The sequence below is a fragment of the Dasypus novemcinctus genome, chromosome 6 (genome assembly GCF_030445035.2).
Source record: "Dasypus novemcinctus isolate mDasNov1 chromosome 6, mDasNov1.1.hap2, whole genome shotgun sequence".
Taxonomy (NCBI): domain Eukaryota; kingdom Metazoa; phylum Chordata; class Mammalia; order Cingulata; family Dasypodidae; genus Dasypus; species Dasypus novemcinctus.
The window spans coordinates 15,919,613-15,934,768 of record NC_080678.1 but is presented as its reverse complement, the minus strand read 5'-3'; the positions used below and the strand labels follow the sequence as shown (position 1 = coordinate 15,934,768).

The following is a 15,156-nucleotide window of genomic DNA, read 5'->3' as shown; positions in this document are numbered from 1 at the left end:
ATACTGAAATTCTGAAAAAAAGGGGGGGAGAACTTTAATACTCTAAGACAAATATTGTCACCATTTGATGTATTTAATGTGCTTCTTCTAATTTTTTTTTTCTCTCTCTCTCTCTCAGAGCTGTAATCATGTTGCATATGCCATTTTGTATCCTGTTTATTTTCTCCGTTTAACCCTGTACTGAAAGTATTTTTCCACTTAGCTAGTCTTCAACATCATCATGCATTACATTCTACTCCCTCCCGCCTAGGGTAATAAATACTTGCAATGAATGAGTAAATGGACACACCATAGTAGACCAAATCATTCCTCTATTGTAGGGCACTTAGAATTTTTTTAATAGAAACTAACTAAATTTACATCTTCATAGATACGTCGTTTCCACAATGCAGGATTATTCTATTAAAATAACAGTTAACATTCTACATTTGCCAACGCAAGACAGGGCTGGACATAAACACTGGGTTTTGTTGACAAACAATGAAACTTTCAAAAGAAACCTGAATCATGACGGAAAAAAAAAAATGTTGTTGTCATCGTCGGCGAGGTGGGTGGGAGGAATGATAAGGGATATAAAAAAGCACTCGGTAAAATTTTCAAACAGATCAGGACAAACAGGCACCTTCACTAGCTTGTAGATTATTCCAGAGACAGTTTATCCATATATAACAGTGCATATGGGGCACACGCATATCTGCACACACTCACTCCTTGTTCCACACAAACTATACTGCACTCACTGTCCTGTTCTCTGCGTTTTACACTTACTATGAGGGATTCTCCCACAGCACCACTTCCAGGTCAACCTTAGCAGCAACTATACAGAACAACACATTATACTAACGACACAATACTCCCTGACACGGAAGTGCCATATTTTATTTAACTCGTTCTCCTACTAATGCCCATTTGTTTCTAGACTTTCCGCTACTGCGAGACAATCGCTGTCTAGCATGTCCGAGCGCGCCCGTGGGTTTTCCTGAAGAAAAAGCACCTAAAAGCGACCCGCTGAATCGCAGGTAAGGTATTTAATTCTGACAGCCACCGCCCTCCCGAGAGTGTCCCCAGGCGCACTCGCTGCAACTTGGCCGCAGAGGGCCGCCGGGCGCCGGTTGGACAGATCCGCGCCGGCCGGGGACGCCGCGACCCCAGAGGAAACCGGTCGCCTCTGAGACCCCGGCCCGCCTGCCCGGCTCCTCACCATTGGAGCGGCTGCCCAACTCGTTCTTGCAATAACCGCAGGGGTAGAAGTCCTCGCCCGGGAAATACTCCACGATGCTGGGCGAAAGAGCAGCCCAGGAAGCCATAGCCACAGCCCCACAACCGCCCCACTGCCCAGCCCTACGCCGCAGACTCCGCCGCCATCCCACAATGCACCGCGACGCCCAGGAGTCCCCGAGGTTCGTGCGAAGCCACTCGGGCCCCACCAGGCCCGTTCTCGCCGGGAACCTTCGAAACAGACGCCGCTCCCGCCATCTTGACCCAGGGCAGCAGTCCGCTATTTCCGTTCCTTCCCAGTGAGCGGCCGCCATCTTGGGTGAGGGTGAGGTGAGGCTGAGAGCGGGGCGTAGAAGGAGACAGTCTGGGGAGAAAGGAGTGGGAAAGGGAAGCGAGGGTGGGAGAGCCGGGCCTGATTACTCCCCGGCGAGGGGATGGGCCGGGACGCAACGGGCGAAGATGGGGGTTAGGCGCAAGGCGACCGCGCCATGCCCGACGGGGACGCTCACCGCAGGACGCCTTGCCCTCCTGGGAGTCGCAGTAGCCGCAGTGGTAGCCGGTCTTGAGCCCCTTGTACTCCACCACCGAGGCCATGGCTGCTGCCGGGGTCCGCACGGGCCGGCCACGCCTCTCGGCGCCCCGGGGCCGACCTCGACGGAGCGCGGGGGCCCGCGGCGGGGAGGGGTGGAGAGCGCGGCCTGGCGCGGTGGGTTTCCGCGCCCCGAGCGCCTCGGCGCGTCCAGGTACCGGCGTCCGTGTTGGGGCCGATGCCGATGCCGGGGCCGGGCATCCCGAGACAGGGGTCCCGGAATGTTAGTGTGTTTCGCAGTCGTGACCCCAGGTCCCAAGTTTGGGCCAACCCTTTGCATACTTCAGCGCCACTCCTTCTCACAACTTGGCGTTATCAGCCCCATTTTACAGAACGGAGGCGAGGAGGTTGTCACTCACCCAAAGTCATTTTCTGCAGGTCTCCGTTGACAGCCCCCAGGCTTCCCCTGTCCACCTTAAGTAGGTAAGAGCTGCTTCAAAATCAGCAGGCGCACAAGGCCATGGGTAAAAATACACGTGCCAGCGTTCTGTAGAAGGTGGTAAGGGTTGGCGAACTGAAGAGCACGTGCCGTATTATCTCTTCGAAGGAAACATCAGCCCAAGCATTGCTGCCATGTACCAAGAGAAGCCCAGTGTCACCAAGGCTTATAACTTCAAGAAACTGGAAATCTAGATTGTATTTTCAATGTAAAATTGTAAAATATTACTTCAAAAAATGTTTTACCTGTAGAGGCCTAACAAAACACTTAAGCATGCTGAAGGTCAGGGCAAAGCACACATCTTCCAGCTTCAAATGAGAAAAATTAAGGACAATATGGCAAAGCTTCCCCCTTTTTTCGGAGGGGGAAAGCACTATTAGAATGCTCTTTGCTTTCTGAAATGTTAGCAATAGACAGTTGTCTTTCATTTTACTTGCAGAATAAAATTCTGGCAATACTGTGTTCAACCCTCACGTTTATTACCAGATGCAAAATCATGTCTGCCAAGCACAAGCTTGAGGCTCAGTGGGAGACCCTGGTGATAAGCTGCAGCCCAGTTTATTAGCTTAAATTAAAGGGAATGAAGTTATACACATTCTCCCCTCCTTCCAAAAGGGCCATGGGAGTGGATGACACCTAAACTAAGCCAGAAAAAAAAAAAAAAAAAGGAGGGCAGGCTGAGGACAGACAAGGGGACACTCTAGGCATGGAAAATGGTAAGATGAGAAGCAGGGGGTGGAGAGGAGGCATCAGTAGTCTCTGGTGATGGAGGTGCTCTAGAGGCTTTCCCCTGCCCACTTCACTGTCAGGAGGCTTGAGACTGGACCCCTCTCTCCACCATTTAGACCTGCACTATCCAATGGGGTAGCAACTAGCTGTATATGGATATTGAGTGCTTAACGTAAACTAGTGTTACTGAGAAACTGAAGTTTTAATTTCATTTTATTTAATTTAAAACTGCAGCTGCATAAGAATTCTTATATTGATTCCATGTTGAAATATTTTGGATATATTGTGTTAAAATATATTACTAAAGTTATTTTTACCTATTTCTTTTTATCTTTTTTTTTTTTTTAATGTGGCTGCTAAAAAAAATTAACTTTCATCTTTGGTTCACATTATGTTTCTATTGAACAGCACTAGTCTAAAGCCAAATTCTTGCCACTTGACTCAACCAGCTCAATTCTCCACTTGTTTCTGCTGCTAAGTTCTAGGTTCAAGGATCTTTTCTGAAATACCACTTCTTTTTAATCACTTTCCCGTTAACATTTCAGAGCTCCTTATTTCAGGAAGTCTTCAAAATTCCTGTGTCGTATATCCCAGGCTCCAGCACCCCACCCTCTGTACTGTATTTTGTGGCCTGTGCCACCTCCTTTAGTCAGCAACCTCTCTACTCTCTGATTGAGTCACCTCTTGCTTGGCTGCTCTTGTGGGGGGTTCTCACATTTCTGCCACTCTGCCCAGAATGTGCTCCCCAGGCAAGTCTGTTCCATACCGCTTCAAGAAGCACTCCCTCTTCCAAGAAGTCCTCCTCATGCAGTCCCACCTCGCACTATGACCCCTGCTTTTCATTTTCTCTACCAGTGCATCTCAAGTGTATATTTACATCCATTTCTTGCCTCCCTAATTGGAGTCTAAGCCCCACAAGGATAAGGACTTTGACTCCCCCTCCTTTGGTGTTGCCACACTGGGTGGGATGGAATGTGCTTAAAATCACAAGCTTTGGTTTTAGACGTGCATTGTCAGTCCCAGTCTCCCACTTAGTAGCTGTGTGGCCTTGAATGTGTCACTTAACTTTCTTAGCCAGTTTCTCATAAAATGTGGACAATAATAATATTACCTCATAGGGTAGTTTTATGGATTGAATTAGGTCCCAAAAAACCTGTGTTCAGGTCCTAACCTCCAGATCCCATGAATGTTACCCATGTGGCAATAGGGTATTTGATGATTAGTTGAGGCCAAACTGGACCTTTTTAGGGGGCTTCACTCCTTGTACTTCCTTCCTTAGTTTTTTGTTATATCATAGCTTAACTCTTTTTTGAAGGAAGTACATGGGAAGCAGGCACTCAACCACTGAGCTTCCCACCCCCCTTCTTTTTTCTTTTCCTTTAAGAGAAAAATTTGGACACAGACAGGCAAGGGTCAAGGCCATGTGAAGACAGAGGCAGGGATTTAAGTGCTGCAGTCGCAAGTCAGGGATTGCCCAAGATGGCCAGCAACACCACCAGAAGCAAGCAAGAGGTGAGGAAGACTTCCCCCCTAGAGGTTTCAGAGCGGGTATGACCCTTTCAACACCTTGATTCTGGACTTCTAGACCCCAGAACTGTTCGCACATTTCTATTGTTTTAAGCTGCCCAATTTGTAGTGCTAAAAAATAAGACAGGTGGTTAGAGTATAGAGTAACAAATAAGACAGGTGGTTGAAGTGTCAAGTTAAAACAAAGCTCTGTTTTGTTTACATACTATCAAGACACTTTTTATTCAAGTTTTCAAATGCTTGCAAAATGGAGACAGGTTAGGTGCTATTTCCAATACTAGCAAGTACACTGTTATACTGTGAATCTCATTTTAAGGTCAGTTACATGCAAAATGATTAACAATAAGATCAATTCAGGAACCATCATTTCCTTCCCCAGTGAGGACTTCTTATGACTAAACTAAAGTTTCATGATTTTTGATGATTAAAATTGAGGTGCATAATAAAAAATAATTGCTGCAGAGTCCAAGGTGAAAAATAATTGTTAGCAAAGAGTCCTTTTTATATTTATCACAGAAATACACAACACATCTTTTGCTTATATAAATTAGGGCAAAGTCAAGTATGGGCTTGCTCATCATGTGTCTCCACCTGATTCACTATCAAAAGGTTCCTTGTTTATCTCCCAGCTTTATAAATATTCTTTGTCCCCCTGGTTTCTTATCAGGAAAGAGAAGCAATTTACAGTATAATTAAAGTACCTTTAGGTCCATATGGTTTGCTTTATATAGCTTTTGCTTTTAACTGAGTCCCTGCTTACAGTGAGGCTCATATTCAGGATTGCATATTTTCCTTTATCAAAAGAGATTTCTATTCTGTTTTTATGAGAGGGTAAATAAAAATCACCTTCAGCACTTCACACAGTGTTTGGCTCATAGTCAATATTAGGGACTTATAGGGGCAGTACAATGTCAGGTGTGTGAAGATTTTGGTTAAATTAGTATCATGAATTTGATATCTGAGACATGACATTTTTTAATCAATATCAAAGTAGCATCATAAGAAAAATGGCATGTTGTTTGGTTTAGAGATCAAGTGAATGTTAAATTGTAGACCGAAATTTACCTTTGGTATGAAAATAGAAACCATTATCATGACTTGATGTTTTAAATTCTTTCATCTTTTTAAGCATAAAATACATGTATTTACTTTCTTTTTTTTAAGATTTTTTATTTCTTTTTCTCCCCTCCCCCCCCATTGTCTGCTCTCTGTCCATTCGCTATGTGTTCTTGTGTCCGCTTGCATTCTTGTCAGCGGCACCAGGAATCTGTGTCTCTTTTTATTGTGTAATCTTGCTGCATCAGCTCTCCGTGTGTGCGGTGCCACTCCTGGACAGGCTGCCCTTTTTTCACGTGGGGGAGCTCTTCTTGCAGGGTGCACTCCTTGTGCATGGGGTTCCCCTACACAGGGGACATCCCTGCGTGGCAGGGCACTCATTGCGTGCATCAGCACTGCGCGTGGGCCAGCTCATCACACGGGTCAGGAGGCCCTGGGTTTGAACCCTGGACCTCCCATATGGTAGGCAGACACTATCAGTTGAGCCAAATCCACTTACCTGTATTTACTTTAATAACTTTATACTTAATGACATGATTTTTAGGCTATAGTTTCAAGCAAATCCCTGCAGACAGCATATTTTGGGAGAGATAGATTTTATTCCTAATAAATGAGAAGGCAGGTTATAATTAATTGCCATATTTTCCCCCTTTCAGGTTTTTTTTTAAGAGCTAGAGTCCTCATACAAATGCAGCTTGCGGGAAACGGACTTTGGCCCAGTGGTTAGGGCGTCCGTCTACCACATAGGAGGTCCGCGGTTCAAGCCCCGGGCCTCCTTGACTCGTGTGGAGCAGGCCATGCGCAGTGCTGGTGCGCGCAAGGAGTGCCCTGCTACACAGGGGTGTCCTCCGCATAGGGGAGCCCCACGCGCAAGGAGTGCACCCATAAGGAGAGCCGCCCAGCACGAAGGAGGGAGCAGCCTGCCGAGGAATGGCGCCGCCCACACTTCCCGTGCTGCTGACAACAGAAGCGGACAAAGAAACAAGACGCAGCAAAAAGACACAGAAAACAGACACCTGGGGGAGGGGAGGGGAATTAAATAAATAAAAATAAATCTTTAAAAAAAAAACAAATGCAGCTTGCATATATGGTGAAGAGTATCTTGAGGTGAAAATACAGAATCATTTTTATTAATTTATGTTCCAACACTGGCATATTTCCTCATCCCTGTCTTTAACAAATGTTCACTTACGAGCATAATTAAATAATGTGACTAAAAATACATTAGGCCGTCTTGGAGTTTATCACCTCCATAGCAGCAGGCAGTTTTACCTGAGTGACCCCCAGGCTATGAACTGATGCAACCACATGGCAGGATGCCGTGCACACTCGTCTGACCTCCACCAACCTGTGAGTTTACAAGTAGGATCCACCCCAAGGCTTTCTACCAATTCTATTTCCATGAGAAATACACAACATGTATTGATTTTTTTTTAAATTTTTTTAAAAGATGCACTCATTGCCGTTAAAGACTTTCTCCAACTGCACTGAGATGGGGCACCTGGGGCCCAGCTCTCTGGTTCCTGTCTGCAGCCCTGTGGCCCAGTGCCTGCTGAGTGAAATTCCTTCCCTCCCTCTGTCTTCACAGACCACCTCACAGTGGTCTCACTCTAGGATAGTGATGACACACAAAAAAGACTGTGACTGCTCTGGTTGCCCTAGAAATCAACCCAAGGCATGCTAAAGGTTCAACGGTGGAGAGGAGAAAGGTTGAAAGAGGGCCAAAATTTTGAATGGCTGGAAACCAGTGTCCTGCAGACTAGCGAATGAAAGAGTAGGGCACTGGAGAGCAGCTCAGGAGAGCAGACGCCCAGAGGAAGAGACGGGGGCAAAGATATTGTATGTGAAGTTGGCGATTGAGAGGGCAATGGCTGAAACAAAAGACCCCAAAGAGAAACCGCATGAGGCTGCCTGCGGAGTGGAAGTGAGGGAAGGGGCCGCCAGGAGAGGTTCCAGCGGGAGATGGTCGAAAGACCCACGAGCAGTGTGTGTCCCCCACTCACATTCTCCTTTGGTGACAGACTCAGAATGGTTGGGTCTGAGTGCAGAAGAGCAGTAGGTATCGTTTTCCTTCCAGTTTGAGTAAAGATGAGAGTATTCATTTATTTAGGAACAAGTGTAGCACTCTGCTCTGGAGTTAGGCAGGCAGAGAGAAATCCTGCCTCAGAAACTCTCCCGGGGGGCCCGTTGATGAGTAACAGGACATCGCATGGCCCCAGTTTTTCCCATCACAGGTTAGGGGAGAATGAGTACTTACACCTTAAAGTTGTTTTGAAGATTAAAATAATCTGTTTAGTTTCATAACACAGTGCATAGTAGAGTGGTGCTATGAAAACAATAAGATCCTCTTAGAAGAGAAAAATATGAAAGCAGAAATAAGTATGAGTCTTGTCTCATAAGAAAGGAATTAGCTTTAACTTAAAAAACAAATAAGAAATCACTTGGATCTAAACCTACTTTTATTCCATTTCATGTTATATAATCTCTTTTGCTGATAAGCCAGAGAGAACAGAATATTTACATCCCAGATTGCTAAACAGAACCTATTTGCTAACTGATCAGGTTCAGAACAAGAGGTCTCAGGACGCCCAACCCTACCTGTGCATCTTTTACTCACAAATTTCTCTGCTATATTTTTCTGCATTTAAAAAAAACAAACTACTTTCTTGTCATCAAATTCTTTTATCATTTACCTAAAATGTAAACCTTTGACAAGAATCCTGAAACATCATAAATGGATTGCTGTTGCCAGAAATTAATGACAGCTTATAAATTGTATTTACTGCTAAAAACTTACATATAACTGAAGTTAAAATGGTCTTACCGGGAAGTGGACTTGGCCCAATGGCTAGGGTATCCGCCTACCACATGGGAGGTCCGCGGTTCAAACCCAGGGCCTCCTTGACCCGTGTGGAGCTGGCCCACGTGCAGTGCTGATGCGCACAAGGGTGTCCCCATGCAGGGGTGTCCCCGCGTAGGGGAGCTCCACGCACAAGGAGTGCGCCCTGTAAGGAGAGCTGCCCAGCACGAAAGAAAGTGCAGCCTGCCCAGGAATGGCACCGCACACACAGAGAGCTGACACAGCAAGATGACTGCAACAAAAAGAAACACAGATTCCCGGTGCTGCTAATAAAGATAGAAGTAGTCACAGAAGAACACACAGCGAATGGACACAGAGAGCAGACAACAGACAACTGGGGCGGGGGGGGGGGGGAATAAATAAAAAATAAATCTTTTAAAAAAGAAAGGGCTTACCAACTTTGAAAATACTTTCTCATCAAAGCTAAGTTCTCTGTTCTATCAACAATATGTAAAAACAGTAGTTTGTGATATTTGAAATAACTCAGTCTCCCCTCTGCAGTGTTAAAATCAAGGTGCTTAGGCAGTCTCAACCTCAATACAATGTGGTTCTTTGTCCATATCTTTACTGAAAAGTATTCCTTCCTTCCTTTAGGAAGAGAACAGGACAGTAAACACATCATAGAGTCCTGCCCATTGGCAAAGAAACACCTGCTACGTATGAAAAATCAATCACAAGTCTACTCCCCGTTAAAATTCATATTGAGCAGAAGCTTCCTGAAACTTTTCTCCAAATCCTAGCATATCTTCTCTTTTTGATCTTCCAGATTGGCCTGGGCCAGAAATACTGAAGACCCTCGGATTGCAGTAGGTTCCCAGTCCCCACTAGAAAAGGAGATTAAGGTGAGGAGACACCTTTACTATAAAATTTGGACTGATAATGGGATCCCAAAAAGTTTATCACCCACTGAGGTAGAAAGGACGTGATCGTTTTCAGGGACAGTTCTTTGCCTGTTATGTTCAGTGCATCATTTGCTTCATTGAACATCTCCTGGTGCCAGCTGGACAGCCTTGAGCAAGATAAGCACTGCCCACGCCCTCCCAGGGCAGTCTAATGAGGGAAGCAGTCATCGTAAATTGTGTTGTCTGAAAAGTTTATGAAAGACTACATGAAAGGGCTAAGGAAGTGACATTTAAGTTGAAACCAAAAAATTATATACATAGGTACCATTGTCAGAGCTGTTAGATTGTGTGTACAGATGGTCAGACCATGTATAAAGGAGTAGCACGTGAAAATAGGAAGGAAGGAAGGAAAGAGAATACAACTTTTAAGAAACAGGAAAGTCAGGATGGCTGGGGCAGAGTGAGCAGGTGGTTGAGCTGAGAAAGTTGACTGGAGAGGTACCAGGGACCAAATTATGTACTGAGAATTCTGGAATTTCTCCTACTAGCAGCAGGGCACTTCTCAGGGTTTAGGCAGGAAAGGAACATGCTCAGATTGATCTAAAAGGTGACTCTGGCTGCAGGGTAATGGGCCTGGTGGGGAAGAGAGCAGAGGAATGTGGATTCAGGAAACTGGTTAGGCTACCACCCTAGGGTGTGCAGCAACAGAGCTGAAATGAAAAACATGGATTTCAGAGGTATTTTGGAGTTAGACTAGGATTGGAAGGGGAAACTGGAAGAAAAACACTTCGGAGGAAACATCAAGTGGTGGTCTCCAGTTGAGAGGCAAGGGCAGGGCAGCCCAGGCTCCTTGTCTTGTTTGTCATTTTGTCTCCTTTCTCTATGCCTGACACATAACTGGTCACCTGGTTAAATGGGTGGAGCCATCTTACCTCCAAGGAAGCCTAAGTGGGACTATCCTAAGTGGCAGTTTTTCCTGCTGTATTTTCCTGCATTACATTTGAAAGACAGAAGCAGCCAAGCACAGAGGGAGAGGCAGGCGGAGACTCAGGGTTGGACTCAGGCACTTGGGGAGACTCAGCTCACCACTGGGCTAGACTGGAGGCCCACGAAGGCTTTACGCCCATGCCCTTGGCAACAGCCTGGAGAAGAAGGAGGGTGGTCACCTCGGACGAATGCTGCTAGGAGGTCAAGTACAGTAAGAACAGAGCCGGGACCACTGCATTTGGCAAGGGGGAGACCACTCATGGCCTAGACAAGAGCAGTCTCTGAGAGGTGGTGGGGGCTGGAAGCCAGTTGAAGTGGACTGAGGAGAAAATGTGAGGTGAAAAAGTAGAGTGGAATTAGAGGTAACTACTTCAAGAAATAAGTGGGAAGGTATTTAATAGGTACAGAGTTTCTGTTTTGGGTGGTGAAAAAGTTTTGATAATGGATGGTGCTGATGATAGTACAACATTGTAAATATAATTAATGCCCCTCACCTGTACACTTAAAAAAAAATGAATGACAAATTTCATGGCGTATATGTATGTATGTATGTATATATATATATGTTACCACAATAATTTAAAAAGTTTTTATTTTTTTAAAGTATACTGTCAAGAAGAGTAAAAACAGGTAGAAGCTAGAGAGACATATGCTGATGGGAATGATCAATAGAGGGGAGACTTTGATGATACAGGAATGAGAATTTGATAAGCACAACTAAAGTTCTTGAAGCTCAAAAAGCACAGGCAGGAGATCATTGGCTTTTGATAGGCAAAGGGGCAGTGTTTCCAATGTAAGGGCAGGAAGATGGTTTGGGTACAGTTGTGTTCCTGAGTGGCTGCCTCCCTTTTCTCAAGGAAGTCTATGGCAAAGTCTTCAACCAGGAGAGAACACTGGGGAGGGGAATGAACAAAGTCTGAAGAGAAAGACACATGAATCATAGTTAAGAGACCCTAACTGGGACATGCTGAGGAGTACCAGGCATGGCTCAGAGCCTGTGTGAGATCTGTGCCCTAGAACCATAATCAGAAGGACATCCTGGGAGCAGAAGCAGCTCAGTGGTTGAACGCCTGCTTCCCATGAACAAGATCCCAGGTTCAATCCCCAGTACCCCCGAAAAAACAAACAAATGAAAGAACCAACTCTCGTTGAGGAACAGATGTAGCTCAGTGGTTGAGCACCTGCTTCCCATGTACAAGGTCCTGGATTTAATCCCCAATACCTCCTAAAAAAAAAGAACATCCAACTTTAAAAAATTCTAATATTTCCCTCTGACAAGAGTTTAGGTGGTGTCCATTCTTCAGGAGTGAGGAGACTGTTGGCCCAAAAGTTTCAACAGGAAAATGAAACACTTCATAAACTTAAGGCTGTGTCTTTTGACTTCCGGTTTGCCAAAGCAGAAGCATACTACTATCAACAATACCAAGAAATGATGAAGGAAAAAGCATGCAATTACATAATAGGCCCAAAATGGAAGATTATAAGAGAGGAGAAAGAAAATAGGTCACAAAGTGAAAAGACAGAAAATGCTAAAAAATGGGACTGCGTGTTGCCTGAGAGGGAGCAGATGCAGATAGAGAAACATATATACCGAGCCGAAAGAGCCAGAGGTCTCCGAGACCACAAGTATCGACTTATCCCTCAGAAGATTCCAAGTGAAATACTTTTCCCGAAAGTATTAACACTGCGGAAGCATGAAAAAGATGAAAACATCCAGAAAACAGACAACATTAAAACCAAAAAGCACAAGGTCTCATGGGCAAGAAAACAGATAAAGGAACATCAAGATCGAATGATTCGAGGGAGAGAACTCACAGAGCAAAGAAATGGTAAAAGAGATGCTCAGAAAATCCCTAGACAAGCTCCTCCTTTCCTGAAGTCTCAAGTGGAGAAAGAGGAAGTAAAAGAGTTTGAATGGGTCACAGCCTATCCAATTCTCCAGCCTTACCAGGAAGCAATTATAGAAGTAACTTTTCTAATGGAAAAGTCAAAAGAGGATAAAATTGCAAAACCACTCCGCAGGGAGCTCTTGAGTATGCCACCATTTCTAAGAAGCCAACTAGAAAAAAATAAAGTTTAAATTATTTCTTTGATTGTTGTATCTCTTTTATAGACCAGCCTGGTATTATACAGTTAGTGCAGTAAAATCTCTGTACCTCCTAATTTTGTCTCTGAGTGGATCTGCCACAATAACCATAAAAAAGTTAAACCAAAAGCACATATCCTCAAATATTCCAGCCAGCTGCCTAACTATACCAAAACTTAGTAACTTAAAACCATCACCATTTTATGATGTCCTTGGGTCAGGTATTCTGGCAGAGCTCAACTGGGCAATTCCTCTGGCTCACGTGGCGATATCCAGTGGACAGCTTCCCTCCCGTGCCCTGGGCAGGGATGCCTAGGCTGGGCCTCGCTGGGCCTCCCCTCCCTCTCCATGTGGTTTGAGGGCCTGATGGTCGCTCTGGCAGGGCAGTAGGACCGATGTCTTTCAGGGATCCAAGAGTGAGTGTTCCAAGAGGCCCCTCAGAAGCTGCCAGGCTTCTTATGACCTCAGCTCAGAAGTCCCAGAACATCACTTCTGTCCGTATCCCATTGGTCAGACAAGTCACCAAGACCAGCCCAAATTCCAGCATGGGGAACTAGACTCTACCTTGCAATGGGAAGAGCAAAAATTTGTAGCATTTTTATCCAGGATTCTGAGAAGTTTTTTATCATTTACCTCTATCCTTCATTACACCTGTTGTTGTTCTTTTATGTTAACACTGCTCATAAAAACTAAATAAATTCTTTTATGGGAATGAAGCCAAAAATTTCATTGCTCAGAAATTTCACTGTTGAAAATTTCACTGCTCAGAAACTGATCTTTTCTGAAAGAAGCCTGGTTCCCTCTCTGTAGGGGTAGATATAAACAGAGAATGTAAAAGCACATTAGAGTTATTATGCAGGAGTTCACTGTCTTGTACTCTCACCAGTTCTCCTAAAATTTAGTGGGATCTGGACCTCTAGGCTATAGCCCCTCTGTACCTTATTGGGGGAAAGAACAATAGAAGCAACAAAGCATCAGGTGTCTAATTATATAGTACAAAAGGTTATTTTGAGAAGATGGACTAAAGAGGGTAGCAATTCATGGAGATCATAGAGCCTGAACTGAACTTGTTACCGTCTTAGACAGGCAGAGCAGACAGGAGGAAGGCATGGCTCTAATTCAGCACTGATGCCTACCACATGCCAGTCAGCCCCAGCCCTGGAGGAACTGCCCTGGGCAAGGCAGATGAGTAAAAACCATGATGAGCACAAAAAGAACAACCGAGGTGAGAACCGGGTGCAGCACCAAGTTCTGGAGGAGAAGAAAGGCTCTGTGGATGTGACATGAGTTTCATTTTTAAAAGATAATATTTATTAGTTGCTTTTTTTTCTTCCAATGCAGATTAAAGAAATAAAAATTGCCCATAATTTCCTTCACCAGATTACCTGTTGATCATTTAAAAAATAATATTAAAGAAAAGTAACAGTTTTTCACCTTAGTTCACAAAAGGTAACTACTTCTAAGTTCCTTAGATGAGTTTTGAATGAGAAAGTAGACAAATGAAAGGGGGAAAAAAGCAACTCTAGACATGCATGTTTGAAAACTTATCGTGTTAAGGAAGATCATATACTGTATGATTTCATTTATGTAAAATGCCCAGAATAAACATATGTATAAAGACAGGAATAGGCAAATTATTAGACAGAAGATAGATTAGTGCTTGGTTAGGGCTGCAGGGTGGGAAGGGTAGGTGAGGAAGGAGTGACAGCTCATGGGTACAGGTTTTTTTGTTAAGAGATGACAAAAATATTCCAAAATTAGATTGTGGTGATGGTTGCAGAGCACCATGACAAGACTAAAAAACACTGATTTGTACTCTTTAATGAGTGAATTGCATGGTATGTGAATTATGTCTCAATAAAGATGTTTAACAAAAAAAATGGCTATTGCTTAAAGAGGAGAAAGTGAGCCTGGAAATGTAGGCAGAGGGTCCGGTCGTACTAGGCTCAGAGCAACACAAAGAGCTCAGGTGTTTCTAATCGTGGAGGCAGTGGAGAATCACTGAGAAAATGACAGGTGGTTTGAACAAGTGGAAGGAACTTGGAAGGACAAGGAAGTGTGACTCCAAGTGGGTGTTTGTAGCAGATGGAGAGAATCAAGAGACTTGATGGGAACTAGTGATTGGCTGAGGTGGGGGGGGGGTGTAAAAGTTAATTCTGTGTTTCTTCTGAGGAAATAAATTGATAAAAGTGTCAGGATAGGATTTATAGAGATAATAGATTTGGGGGGTTGTTTCGCACACATATGTTTCAAATAGTTCGTCTTGGGTCCTCTAAGCCATTGGTACAGTATAAATGTAGTATGAAATCCTGAGAGACAGTGAAGGAGGAACCAGGAAAAGCATCAGACTTCAGGGAGGTACAGTTTCAAGGAGTACATGTTCAAATGTCAAAGGTACAGCATTTATCCAGTTTTTAACAATTTAAGAAGGAATCACGAGTAAGTGTGGCATAAGATAGTCTCAGTAGCTTGGTGGGAAAGGAGGCACCACGTTGCCATGGTTTGAGGACCGCCAGAGGGGCGACAGCAAATGGTTCTTTAATGAATTACTTTTTTTTTTCTCTCGAGGTACTGGGGCCAGGGATTGAACCTGGGACCTCGTATGTGGGAAGCCCTCCCTCAACCACTGAGCTACATCAGCTCAACAGGTGATTCTTTGAAGAGGAGACAGAAGGGTCAGGATACTTGTTTCTAAGATGAGAGACCAGCATGGTTAAAAGGAAAGGACCAGTTGTAAGGGAGAGGGCAGGCATTTCCTAGGAAGCAGGAAGAGCTGGAATCCAGAGAGTTGCACAAAAGAGAGACCTCAACCCCTGACTGCAG

At 44.5% G+C, this 15,156-nt stretch overlaps 1 protein-coding gene across 9 annotated transcripts in view; it reads right to left on the bottom strand.

Annotated features, from left to right (window-relative positions):
* ATE1 (arginyltransferase 1) overlaps positions 1–2,208 on the bottom strand; it is a 232,303-nt gene extending 230,095 nt beyond the window's left edge. For 2 of the 9 annotated variants that reach the window (XM_058298255.2, XM_058298260.2), the window contains exon 1: positions 1,728–1,960. In XM_058298255.2, coding sequence (XP_058154238.1) covers positions 1,728–1,812 — 85 coding nt within the window. In that variant the 5' untranslated portion in view covers positions 1,813–1,960. Of the gene's footprint in view, positions 1–1,201; positions 1,550–1,727 lie in introns of those variants that run through there. The other 7 variants (XM_058298244.1, XM_058298245.1, XM_058298251.1 and 4 more) reach the window with 6 other exon arrangements.
* Positions 2,209–15,156: the final 12,948 nt, after the last annotated feature.